This window comes from Colobus angolensis, unplaced genomic scaffold (genome assembly GCF_000951035.1).
Source record: "Colobus angolensis palliatus isolate OR3802 unplaced genomic scaffold, Cang.pa_1.0 Scaffold535, whole genome shotgun sequence".
Classification (NCBI taxonomy): Eukaryota; Metazoa; Chordata; class Mammalia; order Primates; family Cercopithecidae; genus Colobus; species Colobus angolensis.
The window spans coordinates 153,809-175,234 of record NW_012118877.1 but is presented as its reverse complement, the minus strand read 5'-3'; the positions used below and the strand labels follow the sequence as shown (position 1 = coordinate 175,234).

The following is a 21,426-nucleotide window of genomic DNA, read 5'->3' as shown; positions in this document are numbered from 1 at the left end:
TGAAAAACGATTTCTTACCCAATATAGGAATCTGAATTGCCTTTTGCCACATTTGGATCATTTTTAAAATTGTGAAAATACTACAAAAATATATACATACTCTTCACTGGAAATTAACAGCTGTTAAAATTTTGTCATATTTACTTCCAATCAACAATTTAAGAAAGAAATATTATAGGAACAGCTAAATTTCTCTTTAAGCACCATCCCTAGACCTAGTCCCCTACATAACTCTCGAGGGGCAACACAGTGATTAATTACTGTGTGTGTATTCTTCCATGATGCTTTAAATACCTTTTGTATATAGCACACACACATATATGGTCATTTTACCAGTTTTGTAAGCTTACAAATGAAATATTACAATGTAAATATTATTTTGCATATTTCTTTTGTCATTTAGAATTCATTCTGAGATATATTTACGTGGTTTTATGTACACCTAACCCATCACGTTAAAGTATTTCATGAGTGCACCAACTTACCTTGTTCCTCTATTGATGGACATTTAAATTGTTTACAAGTTTTCACTTTTACCAATAAGACTATACTGAACTTTCTTGTACAAACCTCCTATGGCATACGTGTTAGAGCTACTTTAGGATATATACCAAGACATGGTATAATTGGATAACAACTGGTTGGATGAGTATTCAGTTTACTAGATGACCAAATTGCTCTTCCAAGTGGCTATACTACCAACAAATATAATAGCAACATATCCCCTATATCCTTTCCAATATTGGAAGTGATCGACTTCCTAATTTTAACTATTCCAATGGGTAAAAGTTATCACTTTTAAAACGTTTTTTCTGCTCCTTTATTAGTAATGCACATGACCACCTTCTCATATGTTTCTTGGACATTCAGATTATTTTTTCTGCAAAGTGTTTAGCATCGTTTTTCCCTTTTTTATTGAATTCTCTTTTAAAATTTACTGGTAACCATTTACTATATTTTATGTTTACCAATCCTTTGCACATGGCTTCTCTCAGTATATTGCCTGTGCTGTGGTTTAGTTCTTGTTTATGAAAACATTTAAGTCACTTATTTATTCTAGTTTATTTATTTATTCCATTATGGTCAATCCCATGGCTTCATGTATCATATTCAAGAAATCCGTCTCTACCTCAAAGTCATCAAGATATTTGATTATATTTATTTCTAAAAATTTGCATTTTATTTTTTGTTCTTAGCTATTTAAATCTATGTAGAATCTATATTGTGCATGGTGTTACATAAGTAGGGTGATCATGTATGTATTATATATATGATTTGTTAAAGATAGATATGTAATATCTATCTATCTAATCTATCTATAATTTGTTGATCAAGCCTGGACACTTTTAAGAGGGAATGGAAAAATCTTAAGACGCTGGAACACAGGTGTAAACCAGAACTGTCCCAGGCATTTTGGGATGTATATCACCCTAAACAGAGGAATCTTATTTTCTTTTCAAATAGGAAGTGTCCATACCACTAATTGTGTGATTTATCCTTTCCTCATAAATTTGCAATGGCAAGTCTGTCATATACTAAGTTACCATATAGAGATGTCTACATAATTTCTTTATTATGAGAATAATTTGTTTCTTTATCTTATGCCATATTTTCGGTTAGATAATTCTTTCCACTAGTCTCTGTCAACACACAGATTCAAAATGTGAACATACGTGGAATAATTCAATGGAAATAATGGAAATAAAATACCATTGACAAATAAATGTGGATTTTTCTCCCTGCTTGCCTATTAGGCTTACTGTTTATATCTTTTGAAGACAGACTTATTTTTATCTGAGAAATGTCTGATTTCATAATAACAGATATTAATATTGTTATTTAAATTGATCATTTTTAGGGTCCTATGAAGAAGGCACAATTCTAACCATAGTGGGTTCTGGATTTTCTCCTAGTTCAGCTGTATCAGTCTCAGTTGGACCAGTAGGTTGTTCTCTTCTTTCTGTGGATGGTAGGTCCTTATAAAAACTGTTAAGTCTTATTGTTCTTATCTAAGATAAAGTGGAATCAAAGAGCAGTATCACAATTATTTGATCATGTACAATTATCATGATCCATTATTACAATTATCATTATCCCTATGGGGTTATGAAATTGGTAACCTGATCTATATAATGCCTTATCTTTTAAATCTGTAATTATGACCACAGACTATTTCACTGTTGTACAGTGTCTTTATCCTGTAACAGTTTAATTTTATCCTTTTTTCCCCTTCATTTGGAGGTTACATGAAATCTTTTTTGCATCAGTGTGTCTCTGGGATGCAAAAATGTATGAAATGCTTCTCTAGTGTTCCATGGTCCTGTCTGCCCACGTTTTGACAATGCCATACAGGAAGAGGACGTGGCCATCAGTGGGACTTCCAGTCCCACTGAACCTCTCTTCATTAATGTAGAATTTAAAGATCATTCACTTTTTTTTACCTCTTGAAATAGCGAAGGAAATAGTTATTTATTTCCCTAAAAGTTGTCTTTCATAATTCTAGGAGATTTTTCTTAACTTAAATCAATTGAAATTACATAAGTAAATTCATTTACCAAATCCTTTCTGTTGTTTTTAATTTAGATCTTTTATGCATTGTTAAGCTCTAATAGTCAATACTGCACCTGTATTATTGGTGTTCTAAAGAAAACGAAAATGTGGCACATATACCATGGAACACTATGCAGGCATAAAAAAGGATGAGTTCATGCCCTTTGCAAGAACATGGATGAAGCTGGAAACCATCATTCTCAGTAAACTAACAGAAGAACAGAAAATGAAACACTGCATGTTCTCACTCATAAGTGGGAGTTGAACAATGAGAACACATGGACACAAGGAGGGGAACATTACACACCAGGGCCTGTTGAGGGATAGGGGGCTAGGGGAGGGATAGCATTAGGAGAAATGCCTAATGTAGGTGACAGGTTGATGGGTGCAGCAAAACCTCATGACACGTGGATACCTATGTAACAAAATTGCATGTTCTGCACATGTATCCCAGAACTTAAAGTATAATTTTTAAAAAGAGAGAAAAAAATTACTCTTCCCAACTCATGAATCCTCAATATAAAATTCTCCTATCACCAGGGATAGAAATTATGTTTTCATACATATGTCTCTGCTGAGGAATTAAATGGCCACTTTTCAGAAAAAAAAAAAAAAGTAAAGTTTTCATTTTTTTGGTTTTGTTTTTGGTGTTTTTTTGTTTGTTTGTTTTTGTTTTGTTTTGAGCCACTCTGTTGCCCAGGCTGCAGTAGTGGCATGATCTTGACTCACTGCAACCTCCGACTCCCGGGTTCAAGTGATTCTCCTGCCTCAGCCTCCCAAGCAGCTGGGATTACAGGTGTCTGCTACCATACCCGGCTATTTTTTTTATTTTTAGTAGAAATGGGGGTTTCGCCATGTTGGCCAAGCTAGTCTCGAACTCCTGACCTCACGTGATCCACCTGCCTCAGCCTTCTAAAGTGCTGGCATTACAGTCGTGAGCCCCCGCGCCTGCCCTTCATTTAGTTTTTGATCATCTTTCCTGATAAAACCTGGTATTTTGCACAATTTTGGACATAATATATCTGACCAAAAATTTTAGAATTATTAAAATAAATGAGCTTAATAAACTAGCTTTTAAAAAAATGATGACAGTAGCCTGTTTTGGGTACAGTAGCATCAGAAGCAGATTGTTTACTTTGCTTTCATTCTTGGTTTACCTATTTTCTAGGAGTGTTTGATTCATAGCCTCAGGTAGTTTGTAAGGATCATTCCTCTTAAGATTCCCCCACCCATTAATACATGATTCGTTTTCTTTGGATACACTTCTTGAGATCTAAAAATGAAGGCCAATGTTAGTATTTGCAAGCATAACTTTTATCTCATAAAACCATTTGATTTACCATTTTCTTCATCTTTTTCTTTTTTTCACAAGAAAAAGAGATCAAGTGCCAGATTCTGAATGGAAGTGCTGGACATGCCCCAGTTGCTGTGTCCATAGCTGATGTTGGACTAGCACAGAATGTAGGGGATGAACAGTTCTACTTTGTTTATCAGAGTCAGATCTCACATATCTGGCCTGATTCTGGAAGCATAGCAGGTAATGGTTAATGGTTTAAACAGAGAGAAAATTGCATGTATTTCCATCAGTTCAATGTGCTCTTTCTAGTACAGGGTGAAGGGAGAGGAACCCAAAGCTTCCTCCTATAGAACAAAGGAGAGTCTCCTTTGAGAAGGCCCAGTGATTAAATGGCTGACTAATTCTTTTGTTTCTTACAAAGCGCAAGTCAGGGTCCTGCTTATACTTACATCTTAGGTTATTGAATTAATATCATCAATTATTACATGTTTCTATAACAAGCACATCAATTATGTCAAGATAAGATTTATTAGTTATTATTCTGCTTACCAGCTGCTTCATTTGTAACCACAGTCTCAATGGAGCTCCTTGACCCAGAAAAAGTTCTGGGAACAAACTGGGGAAAGGAGGGCTAACACAGAGGATGGAAAGAACATAACACATTTTTCCTGTCCTGCTTCATTTCCTTTGTACATTTCTTGGTTTTTTTACCAGGCGTAGTTTACGGTTTTGTGCTTTGGTTTTGATCCTTTTGGTATGCTTTTATTTTACATTATTTCATCCCTTATTTTTAAAGTTTAGTTTTCCTTTTACTTAGAAATATTAAAATTTGAGATTTGGCGAGAGTCTCAATTCACTCTCCTCTTCCACCCACAGAATGGTTGAGTGAATAGAAGCAGCATACATTTTTGTAGGATGAAGGCACTGTGAAAAATAGCAGATGCTGCTGCCAATGCCCCAAAGCAAATGTGTGTTGCAAATCTATGTTATTTCATTAAATCACTTAGCCCAGCTCCTTTATGGTTCCGAGCATCAGCACCCAGGCTCAGGTGTGTGGTGGTGACTGTACTCATCTCAAGTCTGGTCCTTGATCTATTGGCCAGTCCATCTCTTGGATAATTAGACAATTCTCTAATGAGTTAGCTGTTATTAACATTTCTTTTTGTTATAGTTGAACTGGTTTTGTTGTTGTTTTTGTTTGCTTTTCTTATGAAGGTGGTACTCTACTGACTTTATCTGGATTTGGCTTTAATGAAAATTCAAAGGTATTAGTTGGAAATGCAACCTGCAATGTGATTGAAGGGGATTTGAATAGGATAACCTGCAGGACACCAAAAGTAAGACCTCTGATTTCAGTCATTTTTTCCTAAGTCTGAAATCTTATAAATTAGGAGACATCTCAGTTAGGGGAGTGGGGTGGTGAAACGAGTGGTCTATTTACGTAGGAACTGCAGGGTTTCTATTATGCTCCTTAAAACTTCTTTCTTCCACATCTTTCCACTAAGATTCAAAGACAAAATATTATATCCACATTCAAGACACTTAAAATCATGAAGAAGAGATACATAAGCTAATATTAAACAGTGTATTTCATTTGAATTAATAGTAGTAACAAAGGAAACATAAAACAGTGGAGAGAGGTTGTCAGAAACAGTTTCACGGAAAAGTTGATGTCCCATCAGAATTTGAGGATGAATGAGAGTTTACCACGTAAATTTAAGGATAAAAAAATTAGTAGTCTAAAGATTTCAGGAAAGTAAATCTAGAAATTAAGTTTTCAAAAAATAATACTTTTTTATTTTTATTTTTTTTGAGACAGAGTCTCGCTTTGTCACCAGGCTGTAGTGCAATGGCACGATCTCAGCTCACTGCAACCTCGGCCTGCTGGGTTAGAGCGATTCTCCTGCCTCAGCCTCCCCAGTAGCTGGGACTACACGCACGCACCACCACGCCCAGCTAATTTTTGTATTTTTAGTAGAGATGGGGTTTCACCATATTGGCCAGGATGGTCTCGATCTCTTGACTTCATGATCCACCCCCTCCTCAGCCTCCCGAAGTGCTGGGATTACAGGTGTGAGCCACTGCTCCCAGCCAGGAATACATTTTTAAATGTGTTAAAGTTTTAGTTTAAATGTATTACATTTTCAGTTTCATAAAAAAATTGAAGTTTTCTGTGGAATATTGTGTCTTAGAATCAATCATTGTTCTTTATTTTTAAAGCATAGTTTTTAAATTTAAAGTAAGACTCTGGTTTCCTTATTACATATCAAAACGTAATGAATACTGTCACTGACTTTTTAAAAAGATGTAGCAGAACAAATGGGGGTATTTTGTATTTGCAATCTGCAGGAAAAATAAATTTGTTTTTTGGACTAAATGATGGAGATGAGAATTGAGGGGATATGATAAACTAAAACTTACTTTGTTTACAATATGTCAGTCAGTTAAACACTGAGTGTGGATTAAATAAATACTAGATGTGAAAAAATGTTTTTCCTAATTGGGAATTGCATAGATGCGATATCTGCAAAAGCATCAAATAGTTTTCTTAGGGGGTCCAAGTGCTTAGTCTTGGACTCTGGAACAAGGTCTTCAAAAGATATAATGATGTGATTTGTCAGAGAAGAGAAATAAGAACTATAGCTGTCTATTTTTTTTTTTTTTTTTGCATGGAAAGTTTCCAATTTTTTTTTTTTTTTTTATTATACTTTAAGTTCTAGGGTACATGTGCATAACGTGCAGGTTTGTTACATATGTATACTTGTGCCATGTTGGTGTGCTGCACCCATCAACTCGTCAGCACCCATCAATTCATCATTTATATCAGGTATAACTCCCCAATGCAATCCCTCCCCCCTCCCCCCTCCCAATTGCACTCTATTTTAAAGCAAAAAGTCAAACTTTAGTATTTAATGCTTTATCAGACAATCACTTCTCCAGAACATCTCAACAATATTGTGGAGCCATCAGAAATCCAATAATATGGATGCATTTGAATGGATCATAAAACCCATAAAACTACTACGTCATATAACTTTATTTTGAGAACTCAAGCATGTAACCTATATTTGACACCACAACTTTCTAAATATATGAAAACTGACTCTGTCATGGCTTTGAAATAAAACATCTTCAGAAGTTTATTTTGAATAATCTATTTCTTTTCAGCCCTTGTATTTCTGTATCTCAACAACTAATATTTTCTAATTTTTTTCCTCTTGTTTTAGAAAACTGAGGGTATAGTTGATATTTCAGTTACTACCAATGGATTTCAAGTCACAGCAAGGGATGCTTTTAGTTACAATTGTTTACAGACACCAATTATAACTGATTTTAGTCCGAAAGTACGAACAATACTAGGTAAGAAATTCTTCAATAAGATCAGTCATATCTTATTGTCATATGTATAAAAATATGTATGCATGTATGTATGTATACATATTGTCATATGTATACACGTATGTATATATATGTATTGTCATATGTATGCACGTATGTATGTATACGTATTGTCTTATATATAAAAAACATTTCTAGAAAGGCTTTTGAAGCATAGTTTCTTCTGCAGTTTTGCTTTTTAAAATGAAACCAGTTATAGTTTTATGTGTGTGTATGTTTTACCATAGATTAATCTATTTACTATTTTATATTGAACATATGCAATAAGGAGAAAAATAGTAATATTTTTTAAAAAAGGACTTTGTTGTCTTTTTTCCTTTTGAGCAATTGAATGTACATTTCATCCCTTTGTGGCTGCTACCAACTCTTTCGTTGTTTTTCCTTTTGCCTCTCTAAGTGCTAGGATTTCCTAAATCCAGTGAAAGATGAGAGATGAATTGATTTATTTAATATGCAAATTTCACACTGGATAGCAAGTTGAACTTTTTGCATTATTTTTTAAATTTTAAAATACTAGGAGAAGTTAATTTAACAATTAAGGGCTATAATTTTGGCCATGAACTCACACAAAATATGACGGTGTATGTTGGAGGAAAAACCTGCCAGATTCTTCACTGGAACGTCACAGATATTAGATGCCTTTTGCCCAAGTTGTCTCCTGGAAAACAAGATATCTACGTAGAAGTCAGAAACTGGGGTTTTGCATCAATAAGGTATGATAATGAACATAAACTTGATGGAGTTGTGGAACACATGGGGCTAGAGGAACTGGGATAGGAAAAGAAGTAGGTATTAACCTTTAAGTGTTAATTGCTCTCTTTACCTTTCTACATCTTCTTTTGCAAAATATGCTGAGAATATCTCATAGAACTGCAATATGACACCTAGTTTTGAGACCAATACCGTTCAGATCAGGTTGTAAAAGTCTCTGTACAACTAGCCTCATATATATGTCACATGACTTTGATTAATTTAGGAAATGCGTATCAAGTAGCTTCTAGGGGCTCAGCGCTGCTGGCTGGATTTACACTGGATTAGAGGGGCATCTCCCCTGCATTAATAGTGCTCACAATTTTCTTGGAGAGAGAGATTTCAAACAGAGGATTGCACCGAGAGTTTAATTGTAAATGTGAAAAATACTATGCGTTAGAGGTACTAGGTGCAGTAAAAGTCTATAATAGAGAGAGCTGACTTATCCTGAGCATCAGGAAAAGGTTCTCTGAAAAGGTGACAATTAAACCAAGAAATGGGTAGGTGGTGGCCATTTGAAGGAGAGGATGCAGAGAGTCTTTCTCCAACTCAATTTTCTGTAAGGACTTAGTATTTCTTTTTCCCTGAGACTATTTGTTAACTGATAAAATTTTAGTTCTAGTGTGAGGAAGTTATTGGTTTAGAATACTTACGAAAGGAAGATACTGAAATTTTATGGATACAAAAGGCCAATAAAGCTAATGTCAGAGTAGGAGATGACTGCAGCAAAATCTTGCAAGAAGTAAATGAAGATGAGCAACATTAAACATAAACCTGGGCACTACATCCATCTCCTCTTGGTTTCACAGGGCAGAGCTTACATGGGTTCTGTATTGGCTTGTGCTTTAGCTTGATGATATAATGGGTGAAATTGACACCACACAAAATTGTGTATTCATATTCAAGAAATACCACGGTTATGCTATCGAAGTTAAAAGTTAACACAGTGACTCACGTGAATTTTTCTGCCTCTCTTAAGTTACGTGGGAAGTTGGAATGTGGAAGTCAAATATGTCATATCAGAAAAGCATTTACATTTTGAAGGCCTCCTAGCAGACGCATTGTCTGTAACCAAGCAAAATAAATTAAAAACTCTCTCCCTGAAGTAGTGGGAAGGGAGACCCTGACAAGTTTTCAACAAACACGGAATAATAACTTCAAATTAATTTTATAAAACTTTGGTTACTCAAATGTGTGAGATTTAATTACTATTTTTAAAGCAGAGCTACCTTTTTGTTTTACTCTAATGAAAATATAAAATATTTTAAAAAATCTAGTGTATTTCTTGTGACCTCAGTTCTCATAAGCATATTTTTCCATAATATTGTAGGATCTTCCATCTCAAATTCTTCTGCCATTAGAATTTTCAGAAATGTAATTTTCATAGATAGGGGAAAATACTGAATATACCATCCAACCAAATCAAGATTATCATAATTGCCAGATTGTCTATCTTGAAAAACTAATGTATAATTAAATATCCAATTATTTCCTCTTTCTAAAGAAATCATATCCTAGCAAGGGTTTAGCGAGATAAACCAGAAGAAAGCTCATTGAAAAATGTATCCATTTTTTTTTTCTCAGAGACAAATTAAATTCTTCGATACAGTATGTTTTGGAAGTGACCAGCATGTTTCCACAAAGAGGCTCCTTGTTTGGTGGAACTGAAATCACCATAAGGGGTTTTGGATTCAGCACAATACCAGCTGACAATACCGTGCTGTTAGGTAAGAGCTTCTTTCATAGGAAGGTGATTATCATTTTTCTCAGCTTAAAGGATATACTATAGGTGCTGAGTTACTATATGAATATTCTAAATCACAGTTTTATTTTTCTAGTAGTATAAAAAAAGGTTAAGTGTATTTGGTTAAAGTGATAGAGAGAAACTGAATAACTACTTTTGATTTCAATAAATAATTACTGTGTATTTAATGTGTATGCAACGTATAGAGTGGAGGAGTTGTTCTGCAGATAATGAGTATTCACACATGATTACTCTCAGAAAAGAAGTACCGAAGATCCTACTATATAAGGCAGAGTTTTTTTAGGGTCTTGGCTGTCGATGAATTATACTTCATCTCTATAATTCACAAAAACATTTGATAAAGTGTTTGCTTTTTAAAAATATCCAGTATTTATTCTTTCTAGGGTCCATCCCTTGCAATATTACATCATCATCAGAAAATGTCATAAAATGTATTCTTCATTCAACTGGGAATCTATTCAGGATTACCAACAATGGGAAAGATTCAGGTATCAGCCATTTATATACTATGAAAAAATGGAAGCACTTAAACCTGAAATTCATTTGATTTTTATTTATTTTGTATTTCAAATTATTGAGAGACTGAGTACTGTCATTTCTTTTATAATTTGTCAGCAGTAACTGCTTGACATAGAGGGTCATATATAGAGTGAATGAGCGGTAACCTTGAATCTAGGAGGCCATACTTTACAATTTCCAACTTCAGGAATTGCCATTTGGTTTTGCTGTAGTACAGAAACTCCCAAATTGTAGTTTATTATCAGTCATGGGTTTCCAAATGAATATTCCAAATAAAACTGATCATAGCTTTAAAAATATTCTCTGTAAGCTTTCTAAGCAAATTATTTATTGACTTCTAATTTTTTTTTTTTTTCAAATTGTCTGTTGATCATCACTTTTGGAATTTTGGAGTTTAATTTTTCCTTATCTTCTTTTTACCTTGCTTTCCAGTATTTCTATTTGTTTTTGTTAAGTGCTTAAATTATGTAAGTAATTAAGTTTTAGTGTTGATTAAAATGTTTTCACTACTGACTGTACATAAATTGCAATGTTGTCAAAGATAATTATTAAGAAATTCTCTTTTTCTTTTAAAATATGACTCAATTCTTGCTCCCAGTACATGGATTAGGTTATGCCTGGTCACCATCAGTCCTAAATGTGTCTGTGGGGGACACAGTGGCATGGCAGTGGCAAACACATCCATTTCTTAGAGGGATAGGATATAGGGTTTTTTCTGTCTCCAGTCCTGGAAGTGTAATTTATGATGGCAAAGGATTCACAAATGGAAGACAAAAATCTACATCAGGTATGTTTCTGCTTATTGGGTTTCACATCATGCCACTTTTTCCTAGATCTAATAAAATGATATTTTTTGGTAGATTTAATACAGTATTTTTACATAAGTAATATACACAAATGCGTAAGGTAAGTTAGTTGGCATTTTATTGCTGTAGTAAAAATGTTAGCAATAAGGGTAAGCAAGTTATTTTATACATACTCAAGTGAGGTCTGATATTAGAAATATTTTATATTGATTCTGTGATAATCAACCAATTGAAAAACATACTGTAAAAGCAAAATGCAATAAAATAGGAATATATGTTTAAATCAAACCAATCTGGTAGCAAGTGATGAACTTTGACTGACTGAAATCAATTTAAAATCAGTGTTTCTTATAGGACAGCTCAGTGTAAAATGTGCCTTTTAGATTGCCTATTTTGTTTTGTACATGTAAGATTTTGAACTTTTAACTCATGAAAAAAAGTTCTTTCATTTCATGTTGAATTTTTCTTTAAATTTTGGTATGTTATGCCAGACTTGCCATGGTTTTCTAGAAAATCAATGCTGGATCTTGTTTCCATGGAATGTAATTTCGTTACACAAGAAAGCTTTTAATAGCGAGTTTTCTTACTACATTCTGTTGACATTTCATACACTTGAAAAATAAGAAACTGTCATCTGCATGTGCATTTAAATGATCATTTCAAGTCGTTTTCAGTCTCTTTTCAAAGATGCATTAATTGCTTATATTTATTATGTACAATCTCATTTTATGGCAGGTTCATTTTCTTACCAATTTACGTCACCTGGAATCCATTATTATAGCAGCGGATATGTTGATGAGGCTCACTCCATTTTTCTCCAAGGAGTCATTAATGTTTTACCAGCTGAAACCAGGCACATTCCCCTGCACCTGTTTGTGGGTAGCTCTGAAGCCACATATGCTCATGGTAAGATGGTTAAAGATGGAAACTCTGTTACACAGGTGACCCAGGGTGTGTGTGATATTTCTGGAGCAGGTAGCAGATGACTGGGTCTCACTGTGCTTCTATCTTACTAGCCACGTGACCTTGAATGGGTTTGGGCTTCTCTGAGGCTGGAATTTGTCCTCTAAAATAAGGATTGTGTTAATGTCTTCCCACCAGTCTCTCCCCCAGAATCCTTGTGTGCCTCAAGTGAGATGTAATGTAAAAAAGTTCTGACACTATATATGTGCCTGGACATATATTAAAATGTAAGATGATGTTATTATTTTCTCCATGGGGTCTGGCCTTGGACAAACTGAAAAATAAATCAATTTTATATTCAGTTTTCTCTCTTTACTGTGACATCTTTGATCAGGTCTTTAATACTTTTGTACTGCCTAAGACCCATTTGTCATTTTGTTTTTCAAAAAAGATTTACCAGAATTTAAACCATCATCATCAAAATAAAAAGTAACACAGTTCAAAAACAGTTATCATTCTAGAATGTTATTCATGACTTACAGGCAGTTCTTTTTCTAAAGGAGGACCTGAGAACTGGCACTTGGGAAGCTCTGTGGCAGGCTGCTTAGCAACAGAACCCTTGTGCGGCCTGGACAATACCAGGGTTAAAAATTCAAAAAGATTGCTATTTGAGGTTTCAAGTTGTTTTTCACCATCTATAAGCAACATTACTCCATCCACTGGAACAGTAAATGAACTAATAACAATTATTGGACATGGCTTTAGTAATCTCCCTTGTGCTAATAAGGTAAGAATATAAATACCTCCTTTATACTTCTATTACATGTTCCCAATGAAAGTATTTTGACGATAACCTTGTTATTTAATTTTTACCAGCTTTATTGAGATTTATCACATACTATACAATTCACCCATTTAAAGTGTACAATTCATAAATTTTTAGCATAGGCACAGAGTTGACATTCATCACACAATCAATTTTAGAACATTTTCATTACCAAATAAAACAAACAAACCCTAAATCCCTTAGATATCACACCTAACCTCTCCATCGATCCCAGCCCAGGGCAATCTCTAATCTACTTTCTGTCTTTATAGATTTGGCTGTTCTGGACATTTCTTGTAAATAGAATCATACAATATGTGGTTCATTGTGACCAAGTTTATTTATTTTTCACTCAGCATAATGTTTTCAAGATTCACCCAAGTTGTACCATGTATCAGTACTTCAGTTCTTTTTTTGACCTAATAATATTCTATTGTATGTTAAACAACCTTTTATTTATCCATTCATCAGTTGATAGACATTTGGGTTGTTTTCACCTTTTGATTATTATGAATAATGTAGCAATGCACATTTATGTACAAATCATAATTTAATCCAAGAGATGCCTTAATCAGCCCCTCCCCAATTAAATTTATGAATAAAAGATATTTATTTGCACACGATTAGCTTTTTAAATTTATAGTTGTTGCTAATACAACATTTGTTTATTCTGGAGATATGTATTGACTTGTTTTATTTTACATTCATTTCACTTACAGGTTACAATTGGTAGCTACCCCTGTGTCGTAGAAGAAAGTAGTGAGGATTCAATTACATGTCATATTGACCCTCAAAACTCAATGGATGTTGGTGTCAGGGAAATTGTCACTTTGACTGTCTACAACTTGGGCACTGCTATCAATACGTTGTCCAATGAATTTGATAGGCGATTTGTGCTTTTGCCAAACATTGACCTGGTGTTGCCAAATGCGGGATCAACTACAGGAATGACAAGAGTGACCATAAAAGGCTCTGGATTTGCAGTTTCTTCTGCAGGTGTAAAAGTCCTTATGGGTCATTTCCCATGTAAAGTTCTATCAGTGGATTATACATCCATTGAATGTGAAACATCCCCTGCTGCCCAACAGCTTGTGAATGTAGATCTTCTAATACATGGAGTGCCTGCCCAGTGCCAGGGAAACTGCACCTTTTCATATTTAGAAAGCCTCACTCCTTATATAACAGGAGTCTTCCCAAACTCTGTCATAGGGTCTGTAAAAGTTCTTATTGAAGGAGAAGGTTTGGGGACTGTTTTGGAGGACATTGCTGTTTTCATTGGAGATCAACAGTTCAGAGCAATCGAGGTTAATGAAAACAACATCACTGCTCTTGTGACTCCTCTCCCAGTTGGACATCATTCTCTTAGTGTTGTGGTGGGAAGTAAAGGCTTGGCTCTGGGAAACCTGACTGTCAGCAGCCCCCCAGTAGCATCTCTATCACCAACTTCTGGAAGCATTGGTGGTGGAACTACATTGGTGATCACAGGAAATGGCTTCTATCCAGGCAACACTACAGTCACTATTGGGGATGACCCTTGTCAAATTATTTCCATCAACCCCAATGAAGTCGACTGCCGCACTCCCGCTGGGACCAATGGAATGGTCGGTGTTAAAATCTTTGTTAATACAATTGCTTATCCACCTTTGCTTTTTACATATGCCCTGGAGGATACTCCATTTCTCAGAGGAATTATCCCAAGCAGAGGTACTCCAATATCTGCCTTATTATCTTGATATTATTGTATCGATAATATTTATTAGTATAGAATTGGAATGATATTGGTAAATAACTATTAAGGTGTGTTTATAAATGATCCCACTTACACTTACTTAATACATGGGATTCAAGTTCTGTGTAGTCTGTATTGTATGATTATTTTTCACACATTTATGGGATAACAATTTTAGACAAATTTCAACTTCTATTGAGGAACAAAATTCCCATTAACTTGACCTAAAAATAAGTGAAGATAGACCAAAACTGCTAATTCATTTATGTTATTGATGTTGATTTGAACTAGAAACTCCAGTTAAAATTCAAAAGTTACAATCTTACTTACATCGAGAGTGTTTCAGAGTACCTTATTTCCATGAAACTACAAATGAGTATTAACTTATTAGCACACCAGAATTCTTTTTAAGGACATAATTGGCATATTCAGTGGAGAAAATGTTATAAAATAAGATTTTCTTAATTACTTAGCATGACTCATTTTTCTAATTTAACAATAGGTTGATATATCATCTTGGTCCTTTGTCATTATGCTATGCTGTTTCTGATCATCCTTGAGCTATTAGAATGCTTATTATATATGCACTGAATACTGGAGAGGAAGCTGTAGTGTAATAGTTGAGAGCTTGGCTCTCAAATGGCTCAAATTTTGGTTCCTTTAATTTCCAGCGATGAAATTTTGGACAAGTTCTTTTAAACATCAATTTCTTTATTTATGCAGGTACATACATTATAAAGTTAAAGAAGTTTATTCATATAATGTAACTTAGAATAGTAGTACATTTAATGAAGAACTCATTAAATGTTAGCCTTTTAGAAAAGTCTTTTTTAGGTTACATCACAAGAGAAATGTATCAGGTTTGGGTAAGTAGTATTTTCTGCCTTCAAGGAGTTTGCTGTCGAAATCTTCTTTAATATGTCAAATTTGCTCATTTTGAAAGACGTGAACAATAGCAATGGCATATTTCTTTCCCATGTGGTTGTAATCATTGCAAATAATGGCATATGTTTCTTATTTCCATGTTTCTCTTCCTGTCTCTGTCTTTGAATGATTTTTTTTTTTCAAAACAATGCATTCAAAGGTATAGGAGACTTGCAGATGTGTGAAAACTGAACTGTTTTTATTTGCTGAAGAGACAGGCGACACTGAGAACAACACTGTTGCATTTGAAAGGCAAAATGTCAAGCAAAATTAAATGTTAAGATCCATACAACTTTCTTTAGATTGTATCTTAAAACTATTTCGACCAGGCACGGTGGCTCATGCCTGTAAGCACTTTGGGAGGCCGAGGTGGGCGGATTGCCTGAGCTCAGGAGTTCGAGATCAGCCTGGGCAACATGGTGAAACCTCGTCTCTACTAAAATACAAAAAATTAGCCGCGCGTGGCAGCATGTGCCTGGAGTCCCAGCTACTCTGGAGGCTGAGGCAGGAGAATCGCTTGAATCCGGGAGGCAGAAGTTGCAATGAGCTGAGATTGCACCACTGCACTCTAGCCTGGGCGGCAGAGCGAGATTCCATCTCCAAAACAAACAAAGAAACAAACAAACAAAATTATTCCTAACATGAAATATCTCTTTAGTATCTGTCATGTTTAAAATAAAATAATTATTTATATTTAAGCAGTCCTCACTATGGTCAATTATATGGTAATTCTTTACTATTATCACTTGAATTAAAATCAAACTACTACTTGAGGGCACTGCATTTGTAAAAAGTTATGTTGACTAATTTTCATTTAAAATTTAGGTATGCAGATATTCATTTGAACAGCCTATGAAAAATTCCATATGTTTAATGCCTTTGATGTACATTTGTCAAAAGAGGGAAGTAAGAGAATAGCCAGAATTTAATTATTTGTTCTATGTGCACTCATTCAAGGCATTAACATCAAAATTCACCTACAAATCTTTAAATTAATTCCTTTTTTTGTATTTACTATCTTACACCCATTTACATATCATAATTTGTTTACCAAGTCATACCTATCAAAAACGTTTGAATTAAGAAAAAGGTAGTCTCTCCACAAAAGAGTTGCTAATGTCAGGAAGAAAGGTACCAAAAATAAAGATAGTAAGCCTCATCCTTAAAATATGCTCTAACCCACGCTGCTCAGACATTCATACTTCCTAACTCTAGACCTGCTCTTCTCTCCTCCTCTCTTCTCTATTAGAGTGAATTAGTAACTTACAACTCAATAGAATGGACAGAAAGACTGGAAAAATAATAAACATTGAGATAAATCATTTGTAATTAATATACAGTAGAATGTAGTGTATATTGTAGTCAAAATGTATTGTATGACACAGCATGTATTGTTAATATTTATATTAGTTTTAAAACACTGGGTGTTCTTTTATTTATAAAAGTAAAGAGGTATATCTTTAAATGAGTGTGTATTAATAGTTAGATATATTTATATTGTGTGCTTTTTCTTTTTTTTTAAGGTCCACCAGGAACTGAAATTGAGATCACTGGATCCAACTTTGGCACTGAGATCTTGGAAATCTCAGTGATGATAAATAACATTCAATGTAATGTAACCATGGCCAATGATAGTGTGTTGCAGTGCATCGTGGGAGATCATGCTGGGGGCACATTTCCTGTTATGATGCATCATAAGACAAAAGGCTCAGCCGTGTCCACAGTTGTATTTGAGTATCCGCTTAATATTCAAAATATTAATCCAAGCCAAGGTAGTCATAAGTATGCAGGAAACTGCAGATATTTTGTTTCAGAAAACACTTATTTAGAAATCTTATTTAGAAAATAATATGTTCTTCAAATACATAAAATTTCTAGTTTAGTGTGTTCTTTTTTTTTTTTTTTCTGAGATGGAGTCTCACTCAGTCTCCCAGGTTGGAGTGCGGTGGTGCCATCTTGGCTCACTGCAAGCTCGGCCTCCTGGATTCATGCCATTCTCCCCTCAGTCTCCTGAGTAGCTGGGACTGCAGGCGAAACACCACCATGCTCGGCTAATTTTTTTTTTGTATTTTTAGTAGAGACGGGGTTTCACCGTGAAAATTTCTAGTTCTTATAGCACAATACAAATATTTTTCTTTATGTTGCAAATAAATAAGCATGTTCAGTATATAATTATTTATTTCAAAATACTAAACTTTAAAATATAATACCTTATATTACTTAGTGATGTATGATTAATTTATTTAAAACTTAATCCTACTTAAAATGACAGTTATATGTGAAAATGTTTCTTAAATCATGTTTAGACATCACTGGTATGTAATTATTTCTACATAAATTAGTATCTTTTTTATTGAAAAAATTTTTTGGTTAAAAACCTTAAGAAAGTATAATAAACCAATCTACTTATAATTAAAATTGTAATTGCATAGTCTATGTTTTGCCTACTCTGAAATCCTTTGTGACATCTCTTTTAAGTAAAATTTTAGTTCCTAGAAAGAGTTCAAATAAATTACCAGATATGACATTTACTCAGTGAGGATTTTAAAACACTATAATCAAAAGTTGCATTCATAGAATAATGTACTATAATTTCAGTTCTAAGAAACTCTTCATTTAATGTAACTTACTTTTAACATTTAAAATAAAGGTAAAAAATATGTACACAGAAGAGGTTTTATTTTAATTAGCTTTGTTTTTCCTTTTTATTTGTCTTCACTAGGGAGTTTTGGTGGGGGTCAAACCATGACTGTAAGAGGCACTGGATTTAATCCACAAAATTCAATTATATTAGTTTGTGGCTCAGAATGTGCAATTGACAGGCTTAGATCTGATTACACAACATTATTATGTGAAATTCCATCTAATAATGGTAAGTTGTCAGAAAAAATAATGGAAGTCTTTGAGAACTAGTTAATTTTATAAAGATCAGTTAATTTCTTTTTTCAAGTTACTGGGTGCCTTGGAGTAATTAAATCACTTTATTACTGTCCTGATTCTAAGCAATTTCTTCAGGACATTTTGTAGATTTACATCTCTTTTGAGATTCATAAATTGCAGATGGAATTGTTTATAATAAATTGCAGTTTTCCAGTTTATGGTATAAACTGATGGTTCTTAGTCTATTGAGCATACCAAATGGAGAACACATTTTTAGTTCCCATTAGAATATTAGGCTTCCATTAAAGATAGGAGTTCCATTAATGGCTATGAGTGTCAATGCCGGTGGTGCATTGCTAAACTCAAACCCTACCTGTGTCATTGAATAAGTTATTTAACCTCTCTATGCCTCAGTTTTTTCAACTATAAAGTGAGATGAATCACAGTAGTCTACTGGATTTTTGTCAGGTTTAATAAGTTAATGTACATAAAGTGGATGGAATGATGTCTAGAACCATATGTAATTTGCTATTATTCTCATGCTTACTTATTCATTTTTAGTTAATGGTTAAGAGCCTGGTCTCTGAGGAGTCCCTGAATCTCAATTTTGTTACCAAGTAACTTAACTTCTCTCTGCTTCAGTTTCTCCACGTATGAAATGGAGATATTATTAACTCTAATTCAATGGATTGTTGTGAAGATTAAATATTTGGTAGTTTAGACAACAAATCTTAGTTATTACTTCACAAAATTTAAGAAGATATTTAAACAATGTGAATATTCTAGAAGAATAAAGGATATATTTTATGTGAACACATTTTTTAAAACATTAACAAAATTTTTGAAGCTTTTCTAAATATTATTGCTTCTTTCTCTGACTTTCTTAACAAAGAATATTGAAAAATGCAATATTTTTATGACTGAGCTTATTTATCATTTTGACACCGGAGTTTGAATCCTGATTAAAAACATATATATATGTAGCAATGCTTCGAGACTTGTCAAGGTTTTAGGTTGTTTGTCTTAACACTGGCTCTGCATCTTCTTGTTATATTTTTGCATCAGGTTTCTGCAGTCCTTGTCTCTGACCTTGCCTTCAGCTGTCACTCCTTGCTGTTATCCGTGTGTGTGTCTTTAAGCAGTTCTTCCCTCCTTCCTGTTCTAATTTACAAAGTTAGATTCTCTAGAATTGGAAAACTAAGCAGGCAGGTTTGTAGATTGTTCTACGCAAGTCTCCCTGGGAGGGTACAAGGGCTTTTTCTTCTGTTGATAGTGAGCATGAACTTTGTAATGCTTTTAGCTATTGCTAGAGGCCACTATTATTCACATGCAGACTGTGTATATGGGAAAAGGAAGATGATTGTGTGAAAAGGAAGATGTTATTGAAAATGTTTGGAGGTTTTGGAAATGAATCAGGGCCTGATGGCAGAACTGCATTCAGTCTGATCCTCCTCTCATAGGCACGGGAGCTGAGCAAGCCTGTGAAGTGAGTGTGGTTAATGGGAAAGATTTGTCACAGTCCATGACTCCGTTTACATACGCAGTGTCACTGACTCCACTCATCACTGCAGTGTCTCCCAGGAGAGGCAGCACAGCAGGCGGCACCAGACTGACAGTCATGGGATCAGGATTCAGGTACTGTCTCCACACACACATGCATCATTGTGCATTTCCAGACTCGAGCCATTAGGCCTGCTTTCTCCTATGCCCGGACAGTGCGGAAACACAGTCATGTCATGTGTACCTATATGCTCGTAACTTATGCTTAAGGCAAAAATAGTACTATTGCTAACATGTACTGAGTATTTATTTTGTGGCAACCACCTGCCTACCCACAGAGAAGTCCTGCCTTACTTCCTGAGATGTTTTAACCTCATTTTATGATTAGAAGACAGATTAAACAGGTTAGACAACTTGCCCCCAATCCTAGTACGTAGCATCACAAATATAAATCCCCTTCTTGTTATGCTTTCCCCACCATCTTATCTCCAGCCATGATCTGCTTCATTGGGTCAAAGAAACATCTTTCCATACAGCAGGTCTATTCCACTGTAATTGGTCAAGTTTCTTTTTCTTAAGCATACTCATTATTTGGCTCAAGTTTGTGCACTGCGTTGTCATCATTATTCAGGTGGGGAAGGCTGAAGTCAAAACACCAGATCACATACACCACAGAAGCTCATTGTAACTCCTCAAGCAGTTGATTACCTTTAACTTGCATTTTTACCTGGAGGTTAAGTTCTAAAGTCCACAAACATGATAAAAATGTCACATGGGCAAGTGATCCTTGAAAATCTCTTTTAAAAGTACCTGTTGGGAGATCAACATAGAATCACTGAACAACAACAAAAATCACTGCTTTTTTTTTCCCCAACACTGGAACACCGGCTATTTACAGTCCTATTTTCTGGACTCTTAACCTCTTTGTTTACTTTTTTTTCCAATAAATATTTTGAAATCTTAGTATTGAAAAAAAGCATCAATCTGCACTTTGGTGGCTGATAGAATCAGGTTTCATTTTTTCTTTTTGCAATAATACACAGGAATAAAAGGGTTTGACAGCATGATCTAGAAGTTTGAGAAAAACGTACATGTTATGTGTTCCCTCTTTTTTTACAGTGAAAATGTAGAGGATGTTCATATCACTATAGCTGGAGCCAAATGTGATGCTGAGTATTCCAACAAGACACACATCATCTGCATGACAGATGCCCATACTCCCTCAGGGTGGGCTCCAGTTCGTGTCCACATCAGAGGTGTCGGCATGGCCAAACTGGTAATAGCGCTGTTGGGTATAGTAATCACAGCAACAGAAAACTAGCATTATGGGAGGTGGGCTAATTGGTAATGGTTGTTTTACTTTAATATCTCCAAAAAAATAACTGAGCTGTGACTATAACAAATTTAAAGTAGCTTATGTTTTTTATTGCTTTTCCTAAAATTTTTATTATTTTAGATTTTTTATTTTTCTGAGTTGTGGGGTAATTAGTAATAGATTTTTTAAACTTGATCATTATTGTGAAATAAACCAAGAGGCAATTTTAACACATTTTAAGTAGGTTAGATTTAATAAAATGC

General features: G+C 34.4%; 1 protein-coding gene across 1 annotated transcript in view; it reads left to right on the top strand.

The window, feature by feature from the left end:
• Positions 1-21,426, top strand: part of PKHD1L1 (polycystic kidney and hepatic disease 1 (autosomal recessive)-like 1) — a 159,097-nt gene that overhangs the window by 63,680 nt on the left and 73,991 nt on the right. The window contains exons 28-42 of the mRNA XM_011961082.1: positions 1,859-1,969; positions 3,923-4,087; positions 5,063-5,184; positions 7,075-7,207; positions 7,764-7,959; positions 9,581-9,723; positions 10,145-10,249; positions 10,879-11,067; positions 11,822-11,992; positions 12,550-12,776; positions 13,535-14,519; positions 16,992-17,240; positions 18,191-18,340; positions 19,809-19,983; positions 20,968-21,124. Of these exons, the coding sequence (XP_011816472.1) occupies positions 1,859-1,969; positions 3,923-4,087; positions 5,063-5,184; positions 7,075-7,207; positions 7,764-7,959; positions 9,581-9,723; positions 10,145-10,249; positions 10,879-11,067; positions 11,822-11,992; positions 12,550-12,776; positions 13,535-14,519; positions 16,992-17,240; positions 18,191-18,340; positions 19,809-19,983; positions 20,968-21,124 (3,278 nt within the window). The remainder of the gene's footprint in view (positions 1-1,858; positions 1,970-3,922; positions 4,088-5,062; positions 5,185-7,074; positions 7,208-7,763; positions 7,960-9,580; positions 9,724-10,144; positions 10,250-10,878; positions 11,068-11,821; positions 11,993-12,549; positions 12,777-13,534; positions 14,520-16,991; positions 17,241-18,190; positions 18,341-19,808; positions 19,984-20,967; positions 21,125-21,426) is intronic.